We start from the raw sequence: 25,997 nt of genomic DNA on the forward strand, positions 1-25,997 counted from the left end.
AAGTATATGATATCAAAATTATTTCTTGCATCCAGTTCCTTTGTGGCCACATCATAGTATCCAATAAAATTTGCCAGACAAGACTTCCCCTTAACAAACCCATGCTGTATCCGAACTATAACTGCAGCCTTGTCCAGATGATCCAGCTTCGCTTTCTTAACCAGTGACTCCATTATTTTTCCTGGAACAGAAGTTAGACTAACAGATCTGTAATTTCTTGTGTCACCCTTTGATCCCCTTTCTGAATTGGGGACACATTTGCACATCTGCAGTCCATGGGGACTTCCCATGAGTCCAAGGAAACATTCATAATTATGGCTAAGGGTTTGCTTACTTCCTCTGCTGCTTCCTTTAATATAACTGGATAGATCCCATCCACCCCAAGTGCCTTTCTTATGTTCAATTTCAACATTTTCTCCTCCACTTTACTCTCAGTTATTACAAAATCATTTAGCCCCTTGCTAGAACTTGATAAGCTTCTAACCTCCACTTCCCAACAGACCTCATGTGTAAATGTAGATGCAAAATACTCATTCAGTTTGTCAGCTACTGCAGCAGGTTCATCAATAATTGAACCGTCGATGTCAAGTGGACCAATCTGATTCATCACCTTGCTGCTTTTCTTTGTTGTTTGCCAAAGATTTCTCGTAATCTGCCTTTGGTTGTCTAACGTTGTTTGTGACTTGATTACAGACTATCTTATATCTATCTGTATCTCTTGATTATTTATATGCGTCCCATGCATTTTTCTTCTGTCATAAGTCTCATTAATTTATCTGACAGCCATTTAGGCCTAAACCTTGAACAGTATTTCTTAGTTGGTATGAAACGCCTAATAGCTTCCAAGATTAATTCCTTGAAAGCTTCCCATTTAGAATTTGCTGTTGGTAACATCATCAGTTGGTCCCATTATATTGACCTCTTGGATTAATATTAGTATTAGTAGTGAAATTTTGCAATGAAGCAAGCTTATACAGCATTGGAGAAAAAAAATACTTGGCCATTTCACGTTTCCATCCCCTGCAACAATTTGTCTATTCTTCCTTGAATTTATTCAGAATTTCCACTTCCACATCAGGTTGAAATTTGTTCCAGCAATCAAGCACCCATTGACTAAAGCAAAATTCTCACACATCTTTTCTGAAACCATTCTTTCTCAATTTGAATTTTTACCTCCTCATGTGTGTAGTCTGAGCACGAGAAGAATCCCATCAGCCTTGAACTTGTTCAATGTATTCAAAGCCTTAAATACTTCAGTCAGATTATGTCACAGGTGCCTAGTCTCCAGATGCTACAATTTGCAGAACTGAAGCCTTTCTTGGTAAGAGCACCATTTTGTTCCCTTTCTCTCTTTTGTTTACCTTTCTCTCTGTTTCTTCCAGCAGCTCCACATTCTTCCTAAAATGAGGCCTCCAGACCTGTATACCGTATGTGACCTGACCATTGCCTTGTACAGTGGAATAATTACATCCTTTCACAGCTAACAAAATTCCTGTATATCATTGAAAAAACCCCATATGCTGTACTGGCAGCCTGTGTGTACTGTTCAGAGAATTTCATATTTGACTGCAAAATTACACTTCCAAAGTATTGCAAGATACTATTCATGTGCATTAAAATTTCAGAATATTTTAGAAAGTAATTTTTGGTTAAAATGTATTTTCCCAATTTAATTTTCAATTTTCTCATGCAACAGTCAAAAGCTTTCTAGAAATCCAAGTATGTGATATCAAAATTTTTGCATCCAGTTCCTTTGTGTCCACATCCCTGCTGTGTCTGAATTATAATTGCAGCCTTGTCTAGAGATCCCTGCATTACTTCTTTACCAGTGACTCCATTATGTTCCCTGGAACAGAAGTTAAATTAACAGGTCTGTAATTACTTGCATCACCCTTTGATTCCCCTTTGTGAATTGGCAATACATTTGTACAACTGCAGTCTGTGGGGATCTCCCCTGAATTCAAGGATGCTCTCATAACTATGGCTAAGGATTTGCTTTCTTCCTTTGCTGCCTCCTTTAATATAATTGGATAGATCCCGTCCACCCCAGGTGTCTTTTTTATGTTTATCTTCAACAATTTCTCTTCCACTTTCCTCTCAGTTATTACAAAATCATTTTGTTCTCTATTAAAGCTTGATAAACTTCCAGCATTCCCTTCCCCAAAAAATTCCTCATGTGTGAATGTAGATGCAGAAAATTAATTCAATTTGTCATCAACCCGAGCAGAAGATCAACAGTCAAACTTTTAATATTGAGTGGACCAATTTGATTTATCCCCTTCCTTCTGGTGTTTACATAACTAAAAAACTCTTTGCTGTTTATCTTTGTATACTTTGCCAAAGGCACCTCTGTAGGCAGGAGCAGGAGTGCGTAGCACATGCTTCTTGATTAGACCGGGGTTCAAGCCCGTGACCACCAAATACGGAGGATGCGGAAAGTTCAGGGAATGTCCACCGCATATCCCCCGAGCGATATGGCCTTAGTTGCTAATGCTCCTCAAAACCAAATAACAAACAAACTTTGCCAAAGTTCTCGTAATCTGCCTTCGCTTGCTTGTCCTTTGTGAACTGTTTTCTTCATGATTAGCAGGCTTTTTAAGGAATCGTTGGTGGGTATTCAGGATTTTGAAGCTATTTGTGCCTGCCAAGATTACTGAAACTGCAACGTGGAATGTAGTGTGCCGCTATCAACAAAATTATGGATATTATTTCCAGTTAATGGAATGTCACTGTTAGACAAAAGGAAAAGACTGGGAGAAAGATCTGAACCAGCATTAGTGGAAAAATTAAAAGAGAGCCATCTGCAGTAAGCAATTAGCTCACTTCTAAACAAGCTTCTATGACAGATTTGTTTAGAAGACCTTTATGTAAAACAGAATCAAACACCTTAGAAATGTCAAGAACAACTATTTGAAATTCACCACCAAACTTCCATCAAATTTATCCATAGAGATGAGTAACATAAGCCATTATATCATGATTGTTTCAACATGCAGTATCTGTATTGGTGAACATTGATCATGTAGAAGGTTTTAAGGTAGTGGATGAGTTGGCAATCAAAGAATTTCTGCATTTCTTTGGAAAGAGTAAAGTAAGTGCAGTGAAACAGTAACACAAGTGAGTGAGTATTTTTATTGGCAGAAAAAAAATTGCATACTCGACAGATGTTTGAAATGCTATTTTCATAGCTGTTCTTAGTTTTCCTCTAGCACATCTCGATTTTGTGATGGGACCAGTTATATGAACATAATGAGGCTGGTTATACCAATCACATACCTGTTCAGCCCAATCCATGTGAAAATAATGATCATTTATTTATTGTAATTGTTTGAAAATCTTGGTATTTCATAATTTAAATAGTTGATTATAAATTATTTCAGGAATGAACTGGGAATTATTGAAACACTTCATCATCATGCCTCAGAGGTGTGAATATCATCCCAACAAATTCTGCTATGTGGGCAGCCCTTTCCTGTCTGAATCATAACAGATACTCAGAAAATTTAGCAGTCTGAACATGTGCCTCAACCAGTCAACATCTCTTTACTGTTCAACTTCAAACTCACAGAACCAACTTTTCATCTTCCTCATTTATTCATTCAACTTTCAACCCATGCACTGTACTAAGTACTATAAGTTCTAAGACCTGTCGTGTTTGGGGTTTAAAAAAAAAGTAACCAGAATAAGACACATACATTTAACCCCAAGGGCTCACATCTTGTGAGTATGGGCTTGGCACACCCAGGGTCCTGAGCTGGATAGCATCATTCTTTTCTTTCTTGGTGATTCCCTTCTACTTTTGACTCTCTCAGGATAACTCGGGAATTTTTTTTTTTTTTTTGCCCGATGCAGCATAAGCCTCAGGCTTCCTTGTGCCATATGGCTATTAATAATAATAATAACATCACATGTTATTTGTACCAGTTGTTTGAATGGATTATGTTACTATTTCCTTTTGTGACTAGAGCAAAAGGAAAAAGTCTGAGCCTTTGTCATACCCATGATGTGGTGGGAGTTAAAAAAAAAAACACAACAGTGAATGTAACTGGATTCAGTGATGAGACCAATACTTCATAATAACAGTATGCCAATTCTGGTACTTCCGCACCGTAGACTATCTTTCTTGGAAGACAAAATGGAATGCGACGAATGTGTGATGGATGAAAAACTGAGAACTTCAGTCAATATTGAATACATACCAGCAAAGAGCCAGAGCTGTTTACCCAAGATGAGTTGGGTGACATCATAATGCTGAATTTTTGGCCAAAAGTCTTAAGCAAAAACACTGGGTTAAGAAGAAGGTACGAAGAATCTCACTATCAGTAAAGAAACCAAATTTCATGACATTCTTTACAGCAAGCAGTCTACTATACTACTATGATGATATCAACAAAGTTTTTTGGAATTAGGGAGTTGTCATAAGTGCACATTGCATTTGAACAGCACCTGTTCATCAACTTCCAACAGGAAATTTTGAAAGCTGTTCTCTTGCAAAATGGGTACCGTACTTAAAGCATCCGTCCCTGCCCACTTTACGGACAGTGTGGCTTTAAGCATGGCATGTCTTCATTGTATTTATTTTGTGAAGACATGAAGACAATACTCAGCAATTCAGTACAGCATTCATCCATCAGTGGAATATCTGCAGTAATGGGCATGCATGAGGTTCATAGAATAATGTTGTTTCCCGTATCTGTGAGACAGCCATTCTAGGCCATTACTGGCCTCAAAGAAGCACATGTGAGCAAGAAATGAGTAGTGTGTAGTTTGTTTAATTGTGGGTAGAAGGAAGATTTTCTTTCCACTGCACATTAAACTTTGGCTAATGAAGAATTTTATGAAAATGATTGGTTATATGAATTAGAGAGGATTTCATTACCTAAGTGAGAAATTTCCAAAGATCAGTGCCATGAAAGCAAAGGAGAAAATCTTTGTAGGGCTTCAAATTAGAGCACTTTTGCAAGAAGAAAGCTTTTAAAAATGCATCAATATATTAGAGCTAAGAGCATGGCAGACTTTCAAAGTGGCTTTGTGGAAATTTTTTGGGTAACCACAGGTCGCCTGCATACAAAAATGGAATTCAGAAACTGCTCACTTTATATAAAGAAATGGGATGTCATGTGATTTTGGAATTGTGAGCAGCAAGCAGGTGGAACGATTCATTGAAGACTAAGTTAGTGGAAAATCTCACCAGGGTTTCTGGAGTAAATGTATATTGGTAGACTACTGCTGGGTGTTGTGCCATGACATTCTAAAATGAGTGTACCAACGGAAATCATCTGTACATATCGTTCATCCTAAAAGGGATGAAAGTTTTAATTAATATGATAATGTTATTGTAGCCAGTTGGGCTTTGAAATAAAATCATCTTAATTAACTTGTACTGATATTAATAGCAGTCATATTGTGAAAACTGCACATGCTAGTGGAAATGAACCCAAGACTACATTTGAAATCATCATGCAAAACTTGTAAAAAGTTTGTTTACATCTCTGGGTGGTTCATTTTGTTGATCACTATAATTGGAAGTGACAGATTTGTTTTTCATTCTTTTTAAGAGCTGATTGCATATTTGGTATTTACCCATCTGCATGGAAATATGCCAATATCCAGCCAGCTCCTAAAAAGAATCCCAAAAAATTTTATATAAAGGACAAGATTTTAGTTTGAGATAAAGACAAAGCAGAGTTTCAAAGAAAAGAAAAATAAAAAGTTCTGAATGATTTGTTGAGTTGTGAGAACAATAGGACAACTGATGAACTTGTCAGAATAGAGTATTGAGATTGCAGGCCAGACGAAAATAAAATGAGAAGATGCCAGCTTAAGAGGCCTTGACAAGCAATATCAGCAGTGCTGGTCTTAGCAAATGCGGGGCCCAGTTGGAGAATGTTGGCAGGGGACCCCCTTGAAAAATTCATTATTAATCCCTCAATATTTTGAAAAACTAAAACTATTAATAATTCTTTATTATTTTTATATTACAATGTATTAACAATTGACCAGACATTTTGATAATATAAACAAAACTAATCAGAAGGATATTTTTCTTGCCCTTTTATCGGCAAAATCTTTCAAAACTTTCTCAAAATTTAAATTCCTTGTTTCATCTCTTTCAATGGATAAAATTGCAGGGGACTGTTGAGTCTCTCTTGAGGCATCGTCGATCTCAGATATGTTTTTATTAACTTTAATCGGGAAAATATTCTTGGCAATATGAATAAATTCGGAAATCCAGTGGCTCATTCATTAGTTGCAAGAAATTTTAAAATAATTAAAGGATTTTCAAAGCACAGTTTGAAAGAATTGGTTTCAGTGCTTCAATTTCCTCCACTATCATATGGCCATTGATATCTGCCACCTTCACAGACTTCACAGACTTGACCAGACTTGCTCTCAATGATTTTGACATCGGAAAGTGTGATTTCTAAATCTGCAGCGTGTTTTCTTAACTCATCCTTTGGAATTCTTAGAAGTTTACCCAAGAAACCAAAAAGATTATTATATGATTTCAATATCACTTAATTTGGCTGTCAGTGTGCTTTATAGTATTTACAAAAACATTTTAAATAATCACCATCTAATTTGCAGAGTCAGTTCTTATACAGGCAACACTCGTCAACCGAGTGTTGCCTGTATGAGTTCCGTTCCAAGACGTTTTTTATTATGTTTTGTTCATTATGTGTATCTTGCATTCCTAAGCTTTTGCGATGTGTGTCATATACATTAGCAGCCATTTTAAAGCATTAAAACCATGTTATAAACATCGAATGGGCTATACAATACGTTTTATTAAAATGTATGTATGCGTTATGGTTTATCGTATATGATAAACCATAATGCAAACTTAAAATAAAATAAGAAAAGAATAAAAAAACAAGATATCGTACTTGTTAATTTTAATTAAAAACAAAGAATTTTAAAATATGAAGTAAATGAGTACAGTACTAACATAAAACTTTTACTCATCAATATCTTCATCACAGTTCAATCTTTTCCACATAGATGGAAAGGCATCTGATAATGAAGAAACAGCTGGGTTTTCCACTTTTTTAAAATATGTTTTTATAGAAGATTGCACAGTTAGTTTTTTTTTTTTTTTTTTTTCAAAAATCTCACTGTAGCATGTTAGGCAGTCATAAATGCCTCTTTTCACTATTGAAATTCTTTCCGTATTTGTGTCTTCTTCTTCAAAGATTGCAACCCCTCTGAAATTGATTTAAAAGCTGCAGCCATTTTCTACCTTGTAAATGTTCTGGGAGGCTGTGGAATATCATGTCCTTCTGTTACTTCAGAATTTAGGTGTGTCTATAAAACAACTGGTCATGTTTGTTGTGCAACGTTGTTTTTTGCTGTGTTCACATTGCTGCTATTATCCGTTTCAGGTATCTTTGCAACTGGAAGAGAAAGGGATGGGGAAGCTTCCCTTTCCCAGACCCTAAGTGAACTAGCGATTGACCATCTAAGATAACCTAGGCAAAGCAAGTGATGATCCTATTATATTATAATAGGGGAATCACCAATTTCTTTCCCACGAGAAAACATTGTATATGCCATGGCATGTAAACCAAAGTTTGTTTGTTTTTTTACTGGCTAGATTAGTTTTATTAACCAAGAACAGTTCGGTATAATTATCATATAATAATTTTCTGATAAGTATTGTAATAAATATATTTTTTAAAAATTTATTTATTTAAATCTTACAATTATGTTCACTATACATTTGGCATTTCGTTTTATAAGGAACTCTATCTATTCGCGACTTTAAGAAATTTTGAATGAATTGTGATGTTCATTATAGCGAATGTTCGTAAATCGAGCGTTCGTAAACCGACAGTTGCCTGTATTTTAGCATCTTTGAGCCATTGATCACAAAAGTTTCAAAGAAAGGAAGTTGAAAAGTTCTAAGTGATTAGTGCAAATTCATATTATAATATCTTTCTGTAATCAGTAAATGATCCAGCAACAAATTTTAAATTTAAAAAAATTACTGTAATCAGAATAATAAAATAAAATAAATCTACAGCAATGAGTAACATATATTATTATTACAAGCTATACGTTTTGACAATTACCGACGTCATGGACATTCATAATTTGTGAATGGTCCATCATGTAAACTTATGAAAACTGGAATAATAAATTCACTTACATGGAATAATGAAATCACTTATTACAGAATCACCACAAAGTTGGCAATTGCATTGCACACAAAGCAAATCAATGCATACTTATCTATTCAGAGGTGTGCATTCATTGTTCACTGAGCGAAAACAAAAAAAAAGGTACGGACAAGAAAAATAACTTTTTGAAATTCATATTTTTTCTTTCTTTGATCTGTAAATGATCCTCCGACAAATTTTCAATAAAAAAAGTAATACAATTACAAATTGTTCTGTCAATTTGAAACAAAATGCAAAGAATAGTAAATAAATGAATAAATCTACAGCAATGAGTAACATATATTATTATCAAAACTGGACAAAGTTGGACGATTGCCGACGTCATGGATCATTCATAATTTGGGAATGAAAACTGGAATAATAAATTTACTTACATCTTCAACCTTTCTATCCCAAGTTTAAAAAAAAATAGTGGTAATGAGTAAATTTTTTCATGTTCTAAGAATCTTGAAAATGTAGAATCACAGAATGGTACGTGATGCTTGACAAGAGCTGCGGAACTTTCTTTCTCTGCCATTAAAGCAAATGAAAATCTCCATGATTGGCTGAAGTTTTTTGTTTCGTTTCCCAAGTTATTCTTTCAGGTAATTTTGCAACAAATTTTCCTGCCACAAACAAAAACAGAACAGGTACATATAAAAACATTATAAAATGTATTATTCATGGCCAGCTACAAAGTCTGGGGCCTTTGTTTAGAAACAAAGCAATAGACAAAGGCAGAATGTTGTTGTGAAAATGGCAAATGAACCTCAAAACCATAAATTTAATGAAACTTCATGCTTTAGAGTAACTGAAGTAGACGCTTTACCTGGCCATTGCTTATCCGCTCGCTGAACACCACGGGATAAACACTAATTACAGGAAAGGTCGCTCCTAATGCACTGTAAGTGTGGCAGTCTAAACAATACTTGGGCAGCTCAGTTGCCGGGTTGATTTAATTGTAAAAAATTGCTTGTTTATTATAATGAAATTCGTTAATTGTCTTGAGAAATTAATCTCTTCCAAATTTCATGGGCCCCTTTCAAACTCAGCGCCAATGCAGCTTCCCTGGCATGGTTATGCCACTGGGTTTGTGTCGCGTTCCAGCTCCAACTCAATAAATAAAATGAAAAATAAAATACCATATTTGTCGGCTTATAAGATGCTGCAGCATGGAAGACGAATCCTAATTTTGGAATGGTAAATTTAAGAAAAAAACTTGAAAAAAAATTTATTGTTAATACAATGGAAATTCAATATTCAATAAAAATAAAAGCCAATAAAGAAAGGTATACGATTATTACTGTTATTATTTTAGTATTATTCAACTTCAGATTCATTACTGACTTGATCATCATTATCATCATCATTCCTCTTCACTAGTATCACTGTTACTCTCATACAATAAATGATCTTCAGTGCCATCCATTGCATCACTTATACCACATTTTTTAAAGGACTTCATCACAATTTCAGTCTTAACTTCATGCCATGACTTCAACACCCATTCACACACACATGCTATTGATGGACATTCATCCTTCCTGTAGGCTTCATATCATGGTTCCCCCTCTGACATCCATTTATTCCATTGCTCCTGCATGTTATTATTGAATGGCTTATTGATGCTGACAGCTAACAGCTGTAACTGGGAAGTTAAGCAACCCAGAATTACTGCCTACTCTGTGTTCATCAATTCGGCCAGTTGTTTGATGTTTTCAGTCCTAAGTGCCCTAAACTGAACCCATACTAGTTAGTGCATTTTTACGCAGTAGTCCACCAGGATGCTTGGACCAAACTTTTACAAACCAATCTTTGATATATTCTTCCATCCATCCATCCAGTTGTACAAGTACATGAATTCCATTTGGCAGTTTATCTTTCGGTAAAGTTTTTCTTTTAAAAATTGACATTGGTGGAAGTTTGGTCCCATCAGCACAACAAGTCAAAACTGCAATGTAGTTAGCACAAGTTAAAACTGTGCTGCAGGCATTCTCTGGACTATTCCAGTTTTTGTGCATAAACTTCACCCGTTTCCTTTCATGAAGCAATAGATTCAGTTCCTTTAAAGTCATCCATGCTTCTACCATTATCATTTTAGTACTCACTGCAGTACCCACGTCTCTGAGTTCCATTATCCAACTGCACAAGTTTTTTTTACAAATTGGCAGTTTAGGTGCAATTTTATGAAGGTTGTGCTTTGTTTTATCAGCTTCTTGTAATAAAATTTCCTGCTTCCTCCATTGACAAATCATCTTTTTAATAGGTAGTGGTCTGAAATTTCATTCTGGTGCTCTGTTGGCATATTGTAGTACTTTTAGCTTAAATCCAATAGTATAATGTTACCTTCTTGATGTGCCTGCAATTGATTAGGGCTTAATGGTATAACTGGAATTCACTTGTTACTCCAACAACAGCCAGGTAATTACTGAAAAGTGTACTAACGTATAGTAGTTAACTATACGTTAACTACTATACGTTAACTCTTGGTTTTGAACACGTACTGTATTGCCACTTTCGGCTTTTGAGACGCAGGCCGATTTTTTAAGGTATTGATAAGAGAAAAAAGTGCATCTTATAAGCCAACAAATACAGTAAATTTTACTTACCTACATAAGGAGCACAGTTATTCAAATAAAAACACGCCAATATTACTAAACAACTTTATAGCGATCTGTACTGCGTTTGGCAGGCGAGCGGGATTGCTCAGCCATACAGTGGGTGCCGGGCGAAAGTAATTAATTTTAATACCATACTTGTATACTCCACATGTCTGGCCCATACATGGGTATACATGTATAAAAATTAATTAATTAATTTTGATATTTCAAGGGATGTATAAAAACTCGTCTTGAGATAATTTGCAGTAGATAATGGCCAAAATTTTCACACCTTTATAAATCATACAGATTTCACTTTTCACATGTTATGAATTGAAAAAAATAATAATAATAAAAAATAAAAACACTATTTTTCTCTGCATCCTTTGTACTCATAAAATGCTAATCATATTTTCTAAACTTATCTAAAAAAAGTCATTGTTTCGGGTTTCACAGGAGCCCCATGCAATTTAAATACTTTTTAAAATCAATTCTTTAACTAAACTTTAAAAAAAAAAAAAAAAAAAGAGATAAATGAAGAGAACTTCATTTATCTCTTTTTTTTTTTTTTTTTTCATCTATACTTTTTTCGTCCAATTTTAATTTTTTTTTGCAGTGCACAGGGCCGCAAAAGCGCAGGGCCCGATTGGGTCTAATCGGGCCCTGCATAGGTCCTAAGGCCAGCACTGAATATCAAAATGGACTTATGTGCAAGTATCACCTTTTACGTGAAAACAATCAGAGTGAATAATTAAGGCAAGTGAGATGACTAGTATTAATGCAGCCTATAATTGAAGTTGTGTCAGAAATAATAAGTGCAACTGATGGATTGTATTAGTATTAATCCTGCCAAATGATGCAAGAAAGCAAGCTTCAGCCAAGAAATAATAGGGCACCTCTGTAGCCAGGTGGGCAAGAGTGGCAATACGTAACACACATTTCTTGATTAGACTGGCGTTCGAGCCCATGACCACCAAATACAGAGGATGCAGAAAGGTCAGGGAATGACCACCGCATATCCCCGGAGCAATATGGCCTTGGTTGCTAATGCTCCTAAAAACCAAATAACAAACAAGAGATAATAATTACTATCCTCATTGTTTTCTCATATCCTCAAATAACTTATTTCAACCTTTATTAAAATTATTCAAGATACCCACTTTCATGACCTCAAGTGGACATCTGTTCGAACAATAAATTACCTTCTGGCTGAAAGCAAATTTTTGCATATCTGTCTTGCAGTTGTCCTTTCTCAATTGAAATTTACTTCCCCTTGTGTGCACTGTCCAAGGAAACCTGAGGATGCTGTCAGTATTTAGTTTACTAAATACACTTAACGAATGGTGGCAGGTCACCTCACCTGACAAGTAATCCCTGAAAAATAAAATCTGCATTACTCTTCAGTTATGATTAAAAATCTGATGTTTTTTCTACCTTCTTTAAATGGGAAAACAACTTTAACTGCAGTTAACTTCATTTTCCTTGGTTATCACAGGGTAATTGAGTGCAATAACCTGTCAGATGACCTGTCACAATGTTTTAAATTACATGTGTATTTTTTTGTCTGTTACTATGTTTTTCTGGACACTGCTCTTTGTGGACTAATGTTATTAGTGGTATTCCCTAGGGTTCGGCCCATTGTTGTTTTCTATATTTATCAATATCAGTCTTATGTCCAAGTTTGCAGATGATACGAAGGTAGGTAGGGTTGTTAATAGGATGCTACTGCAACAGGGTCTGGAAGATGGGCTGAGAGGTGGCAACTGAAATTTAGTGTTGACAAATGCCAAGTGCTGCACATGGGTAGCAGTAACCCAAGGGTAACATACTAACTATATGGTACTACACTCAGGGAAGCAGAGAATGAAAAAGACCTGGGGGTAATTGTGCAGTCAGATATGAAGTTTTCTGAATAGTGAAGACAGACTGCAGGAGCAGCTCATTGGGTCTTGTCAATGATATACAGGCAACCTCCGTAAACACGGTACTTCTACACTGCTTCACTCTAAAATGATTGATAAATTGTGGCAATCCTTGCACAACACGCTACTTATATAACACGGTTAGAGAATTTCGGTAAACCTCGCATAACGGTATTTTCGAGCTTTTATGCGGGGAAAACTGCTATTATGTTAGATGTAATTTTTCAACATTTCCACTCTTTTTGAATCCCTGCTGTTGACTCGCTAGTCAAAAAAAAAAAAAAAAATATTGAGAAATCCCTGTATTATATTTTGTTGGAAAATTCCCCATGTTACGTTCTATGCTATTGAGCTTGTGGAAAAATCTAGATTTCAAAGTTTTATTACTTTTGGATAGCACACCAGGCCATCCAAAAGATTTGACTTAAATCTTTTGGATGTATCTTTGGTAAGAACATAACTCCAAACGTTGAAGTTATGTTCTTACCACCACAGTTCTACTGGATTAATACAATTTCTTTCATTCAGCTTTATTCAGAGCTTATTCATTCCATTCAAATCTTTAAACACCTTAATCAACTTTGCAGGTGCCTATTCTCCAAACACTGTGATTTGTAGAACTGAAACTATTCTTGATAAGATGACTACCCTTTTGTTCCCTCACCAATCTCATTGGTCCTCTCTGCTCCCATTTCACCAGATCTATATCCTCTTAAAATTAGGCCTCCAGACCTGTATGTAGGAGTAGTAGTAGTAATTAGATTGCTGGAACAGCAATTTAATTACTACTACTACTCCTAATTACCAGAAGTTGACAGCGTAAATAAATTCAAGTCAGAACTAGACAAAAAATATGGAGCGAATGGATGGGTGAAATGGGAAGGGTTCTTTTTTTTTTTTTTTTTTTTTGTTTTGGCTGATGCTGTATAAGCTTGCTTTCTTGCATCATATGCCTCTCTTGATGCTAATGGCAAATGATGCAAGAAAACAAGCTTATACAGCAGCAGCAGCAGCCAAAACAAAACTAGTTTTCCCATCCAACAGTTTATTCATCCCTTCAATTCCACAACAGATAACAGCCTGTTCCAACAATGAACCACCCACTGGCTGAAGGCAAACTTCTGCACATCGATCCTGTAACCATCCCTCCTCAATTTGAATTTATGTCCCTTCATGTGTGTAGTCTCAACAAGTGGAAGAATGCATTCACATTCAGCTTGCTCAATCGACTCAAGGCTTTAAACACCTCAATCAGATATCCCCATAGGTACCTGGTCTTGAGATGCTACAATATGCAGAACCTGAAGCCTTTCTAGGTAAGAGCATGCTTTTGTTTCCTTCACCAATCTAGTTGTTCTTCTCTGCACCCGTTCCAGCAGACCTACATCCCTCCTAAAGCGAGCCGTCCAAACCTGTACCTGTATACAGTGCTCAAGATGTGGTCTTATATGAAGGAATATCAAGATGCAGCCTCACTTGCCTTGTACAAGTGAGGCTGCAATAAGACAATTAGCTCCTTAGCCCTACTAGCAAAATTCCTGTGTATCATTGAAAAAACCCCACTATGTGCCTGACTACCCAAATACCTCAGGTCTTTTTCATTGTCCACATGTGCAGTACCTTGCATTTGTTAATGTTAATCTTCAATTGCGATATCTCAGCCCATCTGTGTAAATTTTACAGATCTTGTTACAGCAGCATACCTTCATTACTGTCATTAACCACCCTGCTGACCTTTATATCATCTGCAAACGTAAACATTAAATCTAGTATACACCCTCATCAATATCATTAATAAATACAGAAAACAACAATGGGCCCAGTGCTAAACCATGTGAAACTCCTCTAATAACATTATTCCATGAAGAGCAGTGTTCATTAAAATCAGTTTATTTAGAGAAGTGAGATTGCTGAAGGGAAAAATGAATTGTCTTATCAAAAGGCTTGTTCTCAGGTTGCAACATCTGGAGACTAAGCACCTGTGAGGAGATCTGATTGAAGTGTTTAAGGCCTTGATTAGATTTAGTAAGCTTGATTGGATTTAGTAAGAAGATGGTATTCTTCTTACTCAGACTACACTCGTTGGGGGGGGCATAAATAAATTCAAACTAAGGAAGAATGGTTGCAATATACATGTGTGGAAATTTGCCTTCAGGTAGTGGGTGGTCAATTGTTGTGGAAGTGGGTAGTTTGAATAATTCAAGGAAGAACTAGATAAATTACTGGAGAGGATGAATAGATGGTGGGAGAAAATTTTTTTTGCTGTTTCTTTATATGCTTGCTTTCTTGCATCGCTTGTTAATACTAATAATCACTCTGTCTTCACCCACTCAACTATCTCTTTGTCCATAGGAGTAACTTACCCTTAATGCCACACTGCTCTCATGCATTCAGCAGCCTTTTATGGGCAATATCAAAATTATTTCAGTTGCATTCAGTTCCTTTGTTATTGTATCCTATAATCTAATCAGACTGGTCAGGCAATATTACCCATTTAACAAACCTATGCTGTGACTGCACTATATTCCTGCATTCTTCTTTAACCAGTGACCACATTACTTTTCTTAGAACAGAATTTAAGCTGACAGGTCTGTAATTACTTGTCACCTTTTGTTCCCTCCTCCCCTGAATTCAAAGATGCACTCATAATAATGGCTAAGGGTTTGCTATCTCCCCTAAATTAATTGAATAAAACCCATCCACCCCAGGTGCCTATTTTATTTTTATCTTCAAAAATTTCTTTTCAGACAATAGGATAATAAACTCAATATCCCTACTGGCAAAAATTGCTGTATGCCGCCAACAAAACATCAGCCCATCTGCACTGCCCAGAGAACTTCATGTCTGACTGAACAGTTGTTCCATCAAGGCCTTTTTTGTTCTCTACTAACATATCACAGTCTTATCAATCAGATTGGTAAGACTGATACTACCCAGTTGGTTATGCTGGATTTACTGCTTGCCACTTCTCACCCCATCTGCCTAATTTTTCTAGTTGCAGTAGTGTACCTTGATTATTGTCATTAACCACCTTGCCAATCTTCATATCACCTGCAAGCTTAGACATTAAGCATGATATACCTTCATCAGTATCATTAATGAATACTGTAAACAATTATGGGCCTAGTAATGAACCCTGGGAAACTCCATTAATTACAGTAGTCCAGTAAGAGCAGTGCCTGTTGATGACCACTTTTTGTTTTTGCTCACTCAACCATTCCTTTATCCATTTACAGTAACTTGCCCGTAATGTCACTCTGCTCCAATTTGTATAGCAGTCTTTTATGTTGAATGGGGTTAAAAGCTGTTTTAAAGCCTAAGTATATGATGTCAGAATTATTTTTTGTATCTAATTCCTTTGTTCTCCATTTTAGTGCCCAATCAGATCGGTAAGACAATCCCAACAACTAAATAAAATTGGTTTACATTTTGGATTTCAGAGTTAAAATCAATCATCAGGCATAGGTTTTTTAGCATTAGCATTAGCAGAGGCATATGATGCAAGAAAGCAAGCTTATTCAGCATCAGCCAAAAAAAAAAAAAAAAAAAAAAACCCACTCCCATTTCACCCCTCCGTTCATTCGAAATACCTGTCCAGTTGAGCTTTAAATTTGTTTAGGCTATCAACTTCAACAACAAGTGATGGAAGTCGGTTCCACCAACCAACCACCCGCTGGCCAAAGGCAAATTTCCGCACATCTATCCGACATCCGTCCTTCCTCAATTTGAATTTATGCCCTCTGAGGTGATTATTCTGAGAAAGATGAAGAATCCCATTGGCATTGAGCATGCTCAAACCATTCAAAGCCTTATACACCTCTATCAGATCACCTCGCCGGTGCCTAGTCTCCAAACTCTGTAATTTGCAAAACTTAAGCCTTTCTTTGTAAGAGCAACCCTTTGTTCCATTTACTAATCTTGTTGCCCTTCTCTGTACCCGTTCCAGCAGCTCTACATCCTTCTTGAAATGAGGCCTCCAGACCTGTATACAGTACTCAAGATGTGGCCTTACCATTGCCTTATACAAGGAAATAATCACCTCCTTATCCCTGCTAGAAAAATTCCTGTATATCATTGACAAGACACCATGAGCTACTCTTGCAGCTCGTCTGCACTGCTCAGAGAACTTCATATCTGCCTGCACAATTACCCCCAGGTCCTTTTCATTCTCCACCACTGTCAGTGTAGTACCACAGAGTTCATACGTTGCTCTGGGGTTACTGTTTCCCATATGCAGCACTTTACATTTGTCGATGTTAAACCTCATTTGCCACCTCTCAGCCCATCTGTTCAACCTTTCCAGATCCTGTTGCAGCAGCATAGCGTCAGTATTGTCCTTAACGACCCTGCCAACCTTTGTATCATCTGCAAACTTGGGCATTAAACTTGATATCCCATCATCAATATCATTCATAAACACCGAAAACAACAACGGACCCAACACTGAACCTTGAGGAACTCCACTAATAACATTAGTCCACGTTGAGCAGTGTCCATTGATTACCACTCTCTGCCTTCTGCCACTCAACCATCCCCTTATCCATAGCAGCAATTTGCCTCCAATGCCACACTGCTCCAATTTGTGCAGCAGTCTTCCATGTGCAACGGTATCAAAAGCCTTTCTAAGATCCAAATATATAATATCAAAGTTATTCCCTGCATCCAGTTCTTTTGTGACTACATCATAGTATCCAATCAAATTGGCGCATTATAGCCATAGTTGCTGATGCGCCAATAAAACTCAACCAACCAATCAAATTGGTCAGGCAAGACCTGCCCTTAACAAAACCATGCTGCGTCTGAGCTATAACTGAATTCTTGTCTAGATGATCCTGCAGTGCTTCTTTAACCAGTGCCTCCATTAATTTACCTGGAACAGAAGTTAAACTAACAGGTCTATAATTACTTGTGTCAGCCTTTGATCCTCCTTTGTGAATTGGGGTTACATTTGCACATCTCCAGTCTATGGGTACCTCCCCTGAGTCCAAAGAAGCTCTCATAATTATGGCTAGGGGTTTGCATACTTCCTTTGCTGCCTCCTTTAATATAACTGGATAGATCCCATCCACCCCAGGTGCCTTTTTTATGTTTATCCTCAACAATCTCTCCTCCACTTTCCTCTCAGTTATTACAAAATCATCCAGCTCACTGCCAATGTTTACTTTACCTACATCATTCTCCTTCCTGAATAACTCCTCATGCGTGAATGTAGATGCAAAATACTCGTTTAGATTGTTAGCCAGCTGATGGTTCAACTGTTGGTTCAACTGTTGAACCAGATGGTTCAACTGTTGAACCATCAATATCCAGTGGACCAATCTGATTCATCCCTTTCCTTTTCGAGTTCAAATATGTAAAGAACTCTTTTCTGTTTTTCTTTGCATCCTTTGCCAAGGATTTTTCATAGTCTGCCTTTGCCTGCCTAATCTCCTTTGTGACTTGGTTACAGACCAACTTATATCTATCATAGGCTTCCATGTCACCCATTAATTTGTATGTATCCCATGCATTTTTCTTCTCTGCCACATGTCTCATTAGTTCATCTGAAAACCATTTAGGCCTAAACCTTGAACAATATTTCTTAGTTGGTATGTAAAGCCTGGTAGCCTCCAAGATTAGTTCCTTGAATGCTTCCCATTTTGAGTTTGCTGTTGGTAACATCATCAGTTGGTCCCACTGTATAGAATTTAAATACTGTCTCAGACCATCATAGTCGCCTTTACGAAAACAAAAACCCTTCCCTTTACCTCTGATGGTAGTTACCTCCTTGAGTAAATCCCACTTCAACACACTGTGATCACTGCCACCTAGTGGTTCATTTATCTGCAGGTTCTTAATGCATGAAGAATCACTACTGATAATCAGATCAAGAGTATTGCTCCCTCTTGTTGCCTCACGAATATGCTGATGTAGAAAACAATCATCCAATAAATCCACAAAAGCCTTGCTAGTGTGCGAGTGACCAACCCACAAATTCCAGTCAATATCCGGGAAATTAAAGTCCCCCATTATAAGACTCTCTGATTTACTGGCCCACTCTATTTCCCTGTACAATATCTTATTATACTCATCAGAGTCATTAGGCCTATAGCACACTCCTACTCTCAATTTTGATTTCCCTATGCTTATGTCACACCAAACTGACTCGACACTGCCCTGTCCATCGATGTCGACTGGCTTCACTTCCTTGGACTTTGTGTTTCTTAATTAATAGCATAACCCCTCCTCCCCTCCTGTCCTGTCTATCCTTTCTATACACATTGTATTCCCCAAATTCCAGTTCCGCATTACTTATATCTGTGTGACACCACGTCTCTGATATCCCAACAATATCTGCCTTTGATGTTTTGAGCAATACCTCAAATTCATCAAATTTATTTACCAAACTCCTAGCATTGGTGTACACGCAGGTATACATGCACCTGTTTCTATTCTTAGCTACCCTAACACAACCCATGTGTTTACTTGTACCGCAATGACTACCAGCAGTCTCTGAAATATCCTGCATCTTGTTTTTCAGACTTCTGCTCATTTCAATAGAAGCAGTGCAAGAATCACTTCCACCTCTGCCACTGGCTACTGTTAATCTATTAGTCCTTGTATCCCCCCCAACTAGCAGTTTTCCGACCCACCTAACACTGCCTCGACAGCATCAGCAAAAATTCTTGCACCCTTTCTATTTAAGTGTATCCCATCCCTGTAGAAGCAATCTCTCCTGTTAACAAGTACAGTCCAGGCTGAAAAAAATTCTACCCCTTGAGCCTTGCACAATCCCTCCAGGGCCGAATTGATCGACAAGGCTCTCATCATATACTCCCTCCTATCGTGTCTGGGCAGAATTGCAGACACTTTCAAGTTCAACCCTAATTCACGGCTTTTTTTCAACAGTGACCTGTACTTGCTAAGTAATTCCGCCGGTCTCCTACTCTTAATATCATTAGTGCCAACGTGTACAACTATATCACCTTTTGTGCCCTTAAAAGATGATATCCGCTCTACAACGTCATCAACCTTTGCCCCTGGCAGACATACCCTGGTCCTATTCCACCTATCCTTTTTACAAAGTATGTTCCCCGTTTCCCTGACAATAGAGTCACCAACAACTACTAGTTCCTGTGGGACCAGCGCATTCTGCCTAGGGGGATGCTTCTGTGTTGCCTGATGACCAAGTGCAAGCTCTGGCGTTGATGTGGGCAGCTGAGAGCTTGATGGGCCCCTCAATTTATTTCCTTCGAGGGCATTCACCCTGTCCTTCAAGCTCTCATAAAGGCCCATAACAACGCTGAGTTGTCGCCTGATTTCCTTGCACTCCTTACATCGTGCACACACAAAGACATCCCCCTTGGCAGTATCATGTCCCGTACCCGACTGCTCCGCAAACATCAAGCAAACAGTGCATTTTAATAGACTGTGATTCAGAGGGCAACTGCCCCCCCCTCAGTTCTCCCCTGAACCACAGCACTCCCATTAGCTTGAGCCTTTTGCTTTGCTGCTCTGGTCAGAGTCATGATTCCGATTTAATTCAATAAAATTCAAAACAAAAATTAAATCCTTAAGTTATATCCCAAAACAGTTATGTTATATATATATTTTTTTCGGTATCTAGTGTTTTCTACGAGTTCCCTTTATACAACTTCCGTATCACGTGCACCACTATAGTTATGTATTAATTATTTGTTACGATTAAGTCGTTATATATATATATATATATATATATATATATAGAGTTAAAAGTACAATTTAATTGACAATAAAGTTTATCAAGATTAATAGATTTACTGATTAATTGACAATATTATATTATGCACTATACGACACTAAGCTTATGCCAGTTTAATACATAAACTTATAAAACCCAGAAACATAAGCCTGAAGATAAGTATTTAAATCTGAAATGTAGTCCATTTAGTTGTTGCGGGATTGTTTGAGCTCTAACTGTACCAATTGCCTTTTGCATTCCAATAAGCTAATTAAAATATATCAGTGGAAAAGTGTCTTATATTAAATCTTCCTTACTTGGTAGGTGTCCAGTTTTTTGAGGCACATTTGGCAACCCTAAGTGTCCCCCAGAACTTTTCTACAAGTATTTACATGAATACTATTTTCTGAATTAGTATCTGTGATGTAATTCCACTTTTTGTTCAAATACATTAGCCAGTGAACATCTATTCGTTCAGTACCAAATTCACTGAATTAACTTTTCTACTTCTGTTCTTTATAATAGCCTTCTTTTTCGTGTATTTGTATTTCCAGAAAATTACAATCTGTAAAAGCTTTAGTACATTATCAACAAACACTTCTGCCTTTTCTGCCCTTTAGCTTTAAATTGTTGGTACTTTAGTATTCTAGTACTAGTATTCTCCAGGTTCCAGTGACCTTTTGTTTATGGTGCTATTGTTAACAAAAATTCAAGGTGAAGAAAATGCCCAATTGAAATCTTGTCACAAACATTAATCATGCTACTTAAAAATATGCACTTTTAAATGTGCAAATAAAAAAAATATATATATCATAAAATTTGATCTGTCTGTCATAATCATCTGCATGACTATGACAGACAGATGGATGGAATTAACTGACTAACTCCATCCATTTCTTACAAAATGGGAAAAAAAATGTCTTTCGGGAGACATTTTTAGCCCAGACCAGATTTGAGCTAATGACACAGGACTTTTTCCAGATAGGCTCATTGTATAGCAGTTCAGCATCTTATTATGTAGGGAACATCACAGTTCAGATGGTCAGAGGCATCACTCTTGACTATGTAAACTTACTACCAATTGGAGTTTGCAACCCTTGGGAATAACAAATAATTTTTTTGCTCACCTTTTCACCTAAAATAAAAAATGATAAATTTTTGAACCCTTATTGTTTTTTAGATATCACAGAATTTGCAATTTAGTGTACAATGTCATAAAAAAAACTGCAAAAGTAGTTAAAATTTTACTGAAAACTAGTGTTATCCGCTGTACAGGTAAATAACTTTTTTTTTGTTTCCTATTTTAAAATAAATAATAGTCTGAAGATGTACATGTGATACTAGCATCACAGCGAGCCATTCAGAGTATATGTGCACATCTTATTCAAAGGAGAGAAATTTTCCAAGACAGGTCTTGTAATGAATTACAATTTACAGGTATGTATATTATGAATTGGTTTATTTTTACTTTGTGCATTCATGTTTATATAATTATACCTCAGAGTAGAGCAGCAAAGCATATATGTCCCAAGCATTGAAGGTGCTTTTTGGGGGAGGCCTAATCAAGGCTTTATTGTATATGCTGGGTGGTATGTATGAAGACCTGACTGTAGCTGGATGTGATGCCACAGGAAATGCCTCTGTGTGCTACTCATGGGTGAGGGGGAATTTCAGTGGAGGTTTAACATTTTGTTGAATCAATTTAAGTGCTTGAAGAAAACAGTTATTGCCCTCAAAGGATTCATCAAGTATTCAGCTGCCCACTGTAAATTTAGAACCTACCCTCTGGCTGCACTTGTCCCACAGGTGGTAGTTATTCTAGAGACTCTGTTGTTAGGGAAATGGGGAATTTTTTTATGCTTAATCAAAGAACAGTTATCTTTTAACCCAGAGATTCCCAAACTATGTGGTGCAACCTTTCTGGTGGTGCACTTGGTTTTTGGGAGTTCTTGTTTTTGTGAAAGACTTTTTTTTAGCAAAATATGGACAAACTATCCCACTAATTCAAGTACAAAGCATTTTTTATTTATTTATAAAAGTATGTTCAAAGCTAAATTTTATGCCAAATCTGTTTATTTGCACTTGTTCTGGAACTTGGGGGGGGGGGGATGTGAAATTTATGAAATTTCTAGAACTTTGGGGCAAGTGAAGTTTGTAAAAAATTTAAGGGGACTTAAGATATAAAAAGTTTGAGAAGCTTTGTTTTACCCCATAACTAGGGTCTTCAAGATCCTACATGATTTTCACTGATGACTTTCTCTTTGTCTACTTGATCCACTCAGTTGAAACAAGCTCCCCAGTAACTATCAACAGAAGTGTTTTCTTTGATTTGTTCAATGATGTATAGAAAAAAATTTGTTAGTTCTCACACAAAAAGTAAACATTACAAGATCAACTTAAGCTTAGTCTCAATAATTATATGTAAATTCTAAAAAACAGGAATTTAAAATTAGCTCTCATCTCTGACATTCAATCCCCAAAGCACCCATGCTTAACTCTTTATGGCAGCACATCCACTTGTTATGCTTTCTGTTTGCACGACGGAAAAGTTTAGCTCATGTCAATTTTTAAAATGCGCAGGCTTTCAATTAACATTTCACTCACTGTCATTCGGTAATAATAAATGACATATAATATTTAAATAGCACATGTCTAATGTGATAATAAACATGTCTGAAGCTGCACAGATGGTTTGTTTTTTTTGTTTTTTTTTTAATAATTAAAATATTTGTTTTTAATATAAACAAGAATTTTTCACAGTTGTGTTCAGAAAAGATTGGAAATAAAGGTGGCATTGAAAATTGAGGTTTTGAAATACAGTAGAGTGTTGATAATCTGAACTAATTGAGACCGGGGTTAGTTCAGACTTCCGATATGTTTGGATTTTCAAACTTATCAAAAATACTGTTTGGAGACTAAAAAAAAAAAAAGGTGTGTATTATGATTGACTTTCCACCTCGTAAAATTTTGCTAACAAAGACCTGTTTTCTCCCCTTGAAAGTCTATTTAAAATCTCAATCTTCAATTCAATGGTTAAAAATTTCTGCTTCCTTTTAAAAGACGAATAAAACTACAGTACAGTAAAATAAAACTCTGTAAGTACTCTGTTCAGAATCTTTTTACTCCATATCTCACTTGCGCATATTGTGTAAGTTGCAATTTCTGCTTGCTGTGTTCTTTATTAAGTTTTATAATAAAAATTAATTCAAATAAAAAATTTGTTTATTTACACTGCACCGAAATCCCAGCCCCTTCCAGCGGTCAATGTGACATCACATTTTGATTCCTAGTACTAGATCTGTTCACCTTTATTCAGTCATTCTTATCATTTGAGAAACTCTCCCAGGCACTCTGCATTTGTATAAGTGCAATTTGTAAGCAGCATAGTAAGAAATTTCCTTTGTGTTTTAAAAGTACTTTTTGGGTTTTTATATCTCTAAAACGTCATATTCAATTAATTCATATAGAATAGGTATTTTCAATTAACTGTATTAGTGCATTCTAGAAGTAACTTTTAATTTTTTTTACAAATTATTAGCGATGGATAAATTTTTAGTGAAAGGAAATCAGAAGAGGCAAATTGATAACAACGAGCTTGGAGAAAATGACAAAAACAAACAACCGTCAACATCAAAAAAGAAGAAAATGTGTTGTAAATAGGTGGTGATTATTTGGCGATAGGATTTTCGTATTCTGGTACCCAAGATTGTCCTCTACCTTTATGTGTGGTATGTGGCTTAAAATTGTCGAATTAATCAATGGCAGCAAGTAAATTGCAGCATCATTTTTCTATGAAACACGAGAATTTATCGTCCAAAACTATGAAATATTTTAAAGAATGCAGGGCTCTAATCGAAAACAAGGTACAGAATTTTATAGTATATTTAAAATATCTGATATAGCTTAAGAAGCCAGCTATTTAGTAGCCGAACTGGTGTCAAAAAAAAAAAAAAAAAAAAGAAAGAAAAGAAAAGAAATCTCACCTGATTGCAGAAAGTCTGATTTTACCAGCATGTTGGATAATCTTGAAAAGTATTTTGGAAGAGGAAGCTGAAAAAAAAAATAATGACAATACCACTTTCGAACAGCACAATTAGCAGCCGTATAAAAGAAATGTCCGATGATACTGAAGAACAAGTTGTTCAACATATTAATAATTTTGGGTGACTGTTTACATTGAAAGTAGATAATTCTGCAGATATTAGTGGGAAAACCCAATTAATAGCATTTGTCAGGTTTATCAAAAACGACATACAGGAATACCTCGAACGGTGCGGGTTTCGCCATAGCACGGTTTACAAATTGAAAAAAAATTAACTGCATTATGCACCGATACATTTGATATGTATGTGTGTATTATAATGCCAGCACGTAGGCCAATGCTTTATGGATTCAAGGCCACGCTGACTGTTGTCACAGCTTCCATTATATATGGGCTCTGCTAGCGTTTATAGATTAGTAAACACTCTAGATTCCGAGCCGTGAGGTCGTTGATTGTGCGTAAGCTGTACAAATATTTTTTGCTGTGTATTTTTATTAAAAATTATTTTTTAAAAACGTTACACCTTTATACGCAAATATGAGTGGAAAGAAGAAATGTAATGGCGTTGTGTTCTTCTAGATCCAAACATCGAACAAGGTATGAAAGTAAGGCAGGCATTGCAAAATGACATTCGACGTTACAAAGAGATGTATGCAGATAAAAAGAAGAAAAGAGCTGTGCAAACTAAGCTAATCAGTTATTTTTCAAAATAAAAATACAGTACCTACTTCACTTATATTCTTTTGGTATGTACCTACTGCAATAAAAATCATTTGTACTGTACAGCAGGCCCCCGTTATAACGCGGTTCGCTTTACGCTGATTCGCTATAACGCTGTTCTTATATTATAACCCATATCTGACTATAACGCTGTCACAGATCACTGTAACGCTCTTTTACAGATTGCGTTTTTGGTACATTTAACGAAATCATTTCATTTGATGGAGTCGATGGCTTGAAAATGAATAGCAAAACAGCATTAAAACGTTTCCACGCTCAGTGAAATTTTCTCGCATGCTAATTTAATTGCAGTACAGTGACTTGTTACGTAGTTCCGAGATCAACATTTAAAAAAATGATCAAGTATATTGCTTGTAATATTTGCATTATATACATTTATCCGAAGTCTAGTCATCACTCAGTACAGTATTAGACATCGTGCGAAACGGACAGTTTACTCGAACATTGTATCATAATTAATGCAACCAATGCAGTTACATTTTCGAAGAGTTAATAATGGCAGATAAGAATGAAAAATGAAAAATGTCTGAGCGCAGTACGAAGGCTATAAATGTAAGAAAAGGACTGAATTTGAAAAATTAAATTAGGCGTTTTGAAGCGAATCGATTCCGGTCAAAGACAAGCAGATGTGTGCCATAATTTAGGACTTGCAAGTTTAACTGTAAGAACAATTATAAAAAAAAAAAAAAAAAAAAAATTAATTTTAGCAGCAGGAAAGATAGCTGTTCCACTGCAAGCAACTAAGGCTAGGCCGGCTATTAGGATTGAAATGGAAAGGCTTTAACTAATTTTATTGAAGATAATATCCAATGCAGAATTCAGTGAAGTTAAATA

At 36.2% G+C, this 25,997-nt stretch overlaps 1 protein-coding gene across 3 annotated transcripts in view; it reads left to right on the top strand.

Annotated features, from left to right (window-relative positions):
- The window catches only part of LOC150076519 (nucleolar complex protein 4 homolog B-like), a 249,639-nt gene that overhangs the window by 40,862 nt on the left and 182,780 nt on the right, over positions 1-25,997 (top strand). For all 3 annotated transcript variants that reach the window (XM_090387058.1, XM_090387056.1, XM_090387057.1), the window contains exon 2: positions 21,700-21,817. In XM_090387058.1, coding sequence (XP_090243184.1) covers positions 21,800-21,817 — 18 coding nt within the window. In that variant the 5' untranslated portion in view covers positions 21,700-21,799. The remainder of the gene's footprint in view (positions 1-21,699; positions 21,818-25,997) is intronic.

The sequence above is a fragment of the Mastigoproctus giganteus genome, chromosome 13 (genome assembly GCF_048544385.1).
Source record: "Mastigoproctus giganteus isolate SK-2022 chromosome 13, ASM4854438v1, whole genome shotgun sequence".
NCBI classification, from domain to species: Eukaryota; Metazoa; Arthropoda; class Arachnida; order Uropygi; family Thelyphonidae; genus Mastigoproctus; species Mastigoproctus giganteus.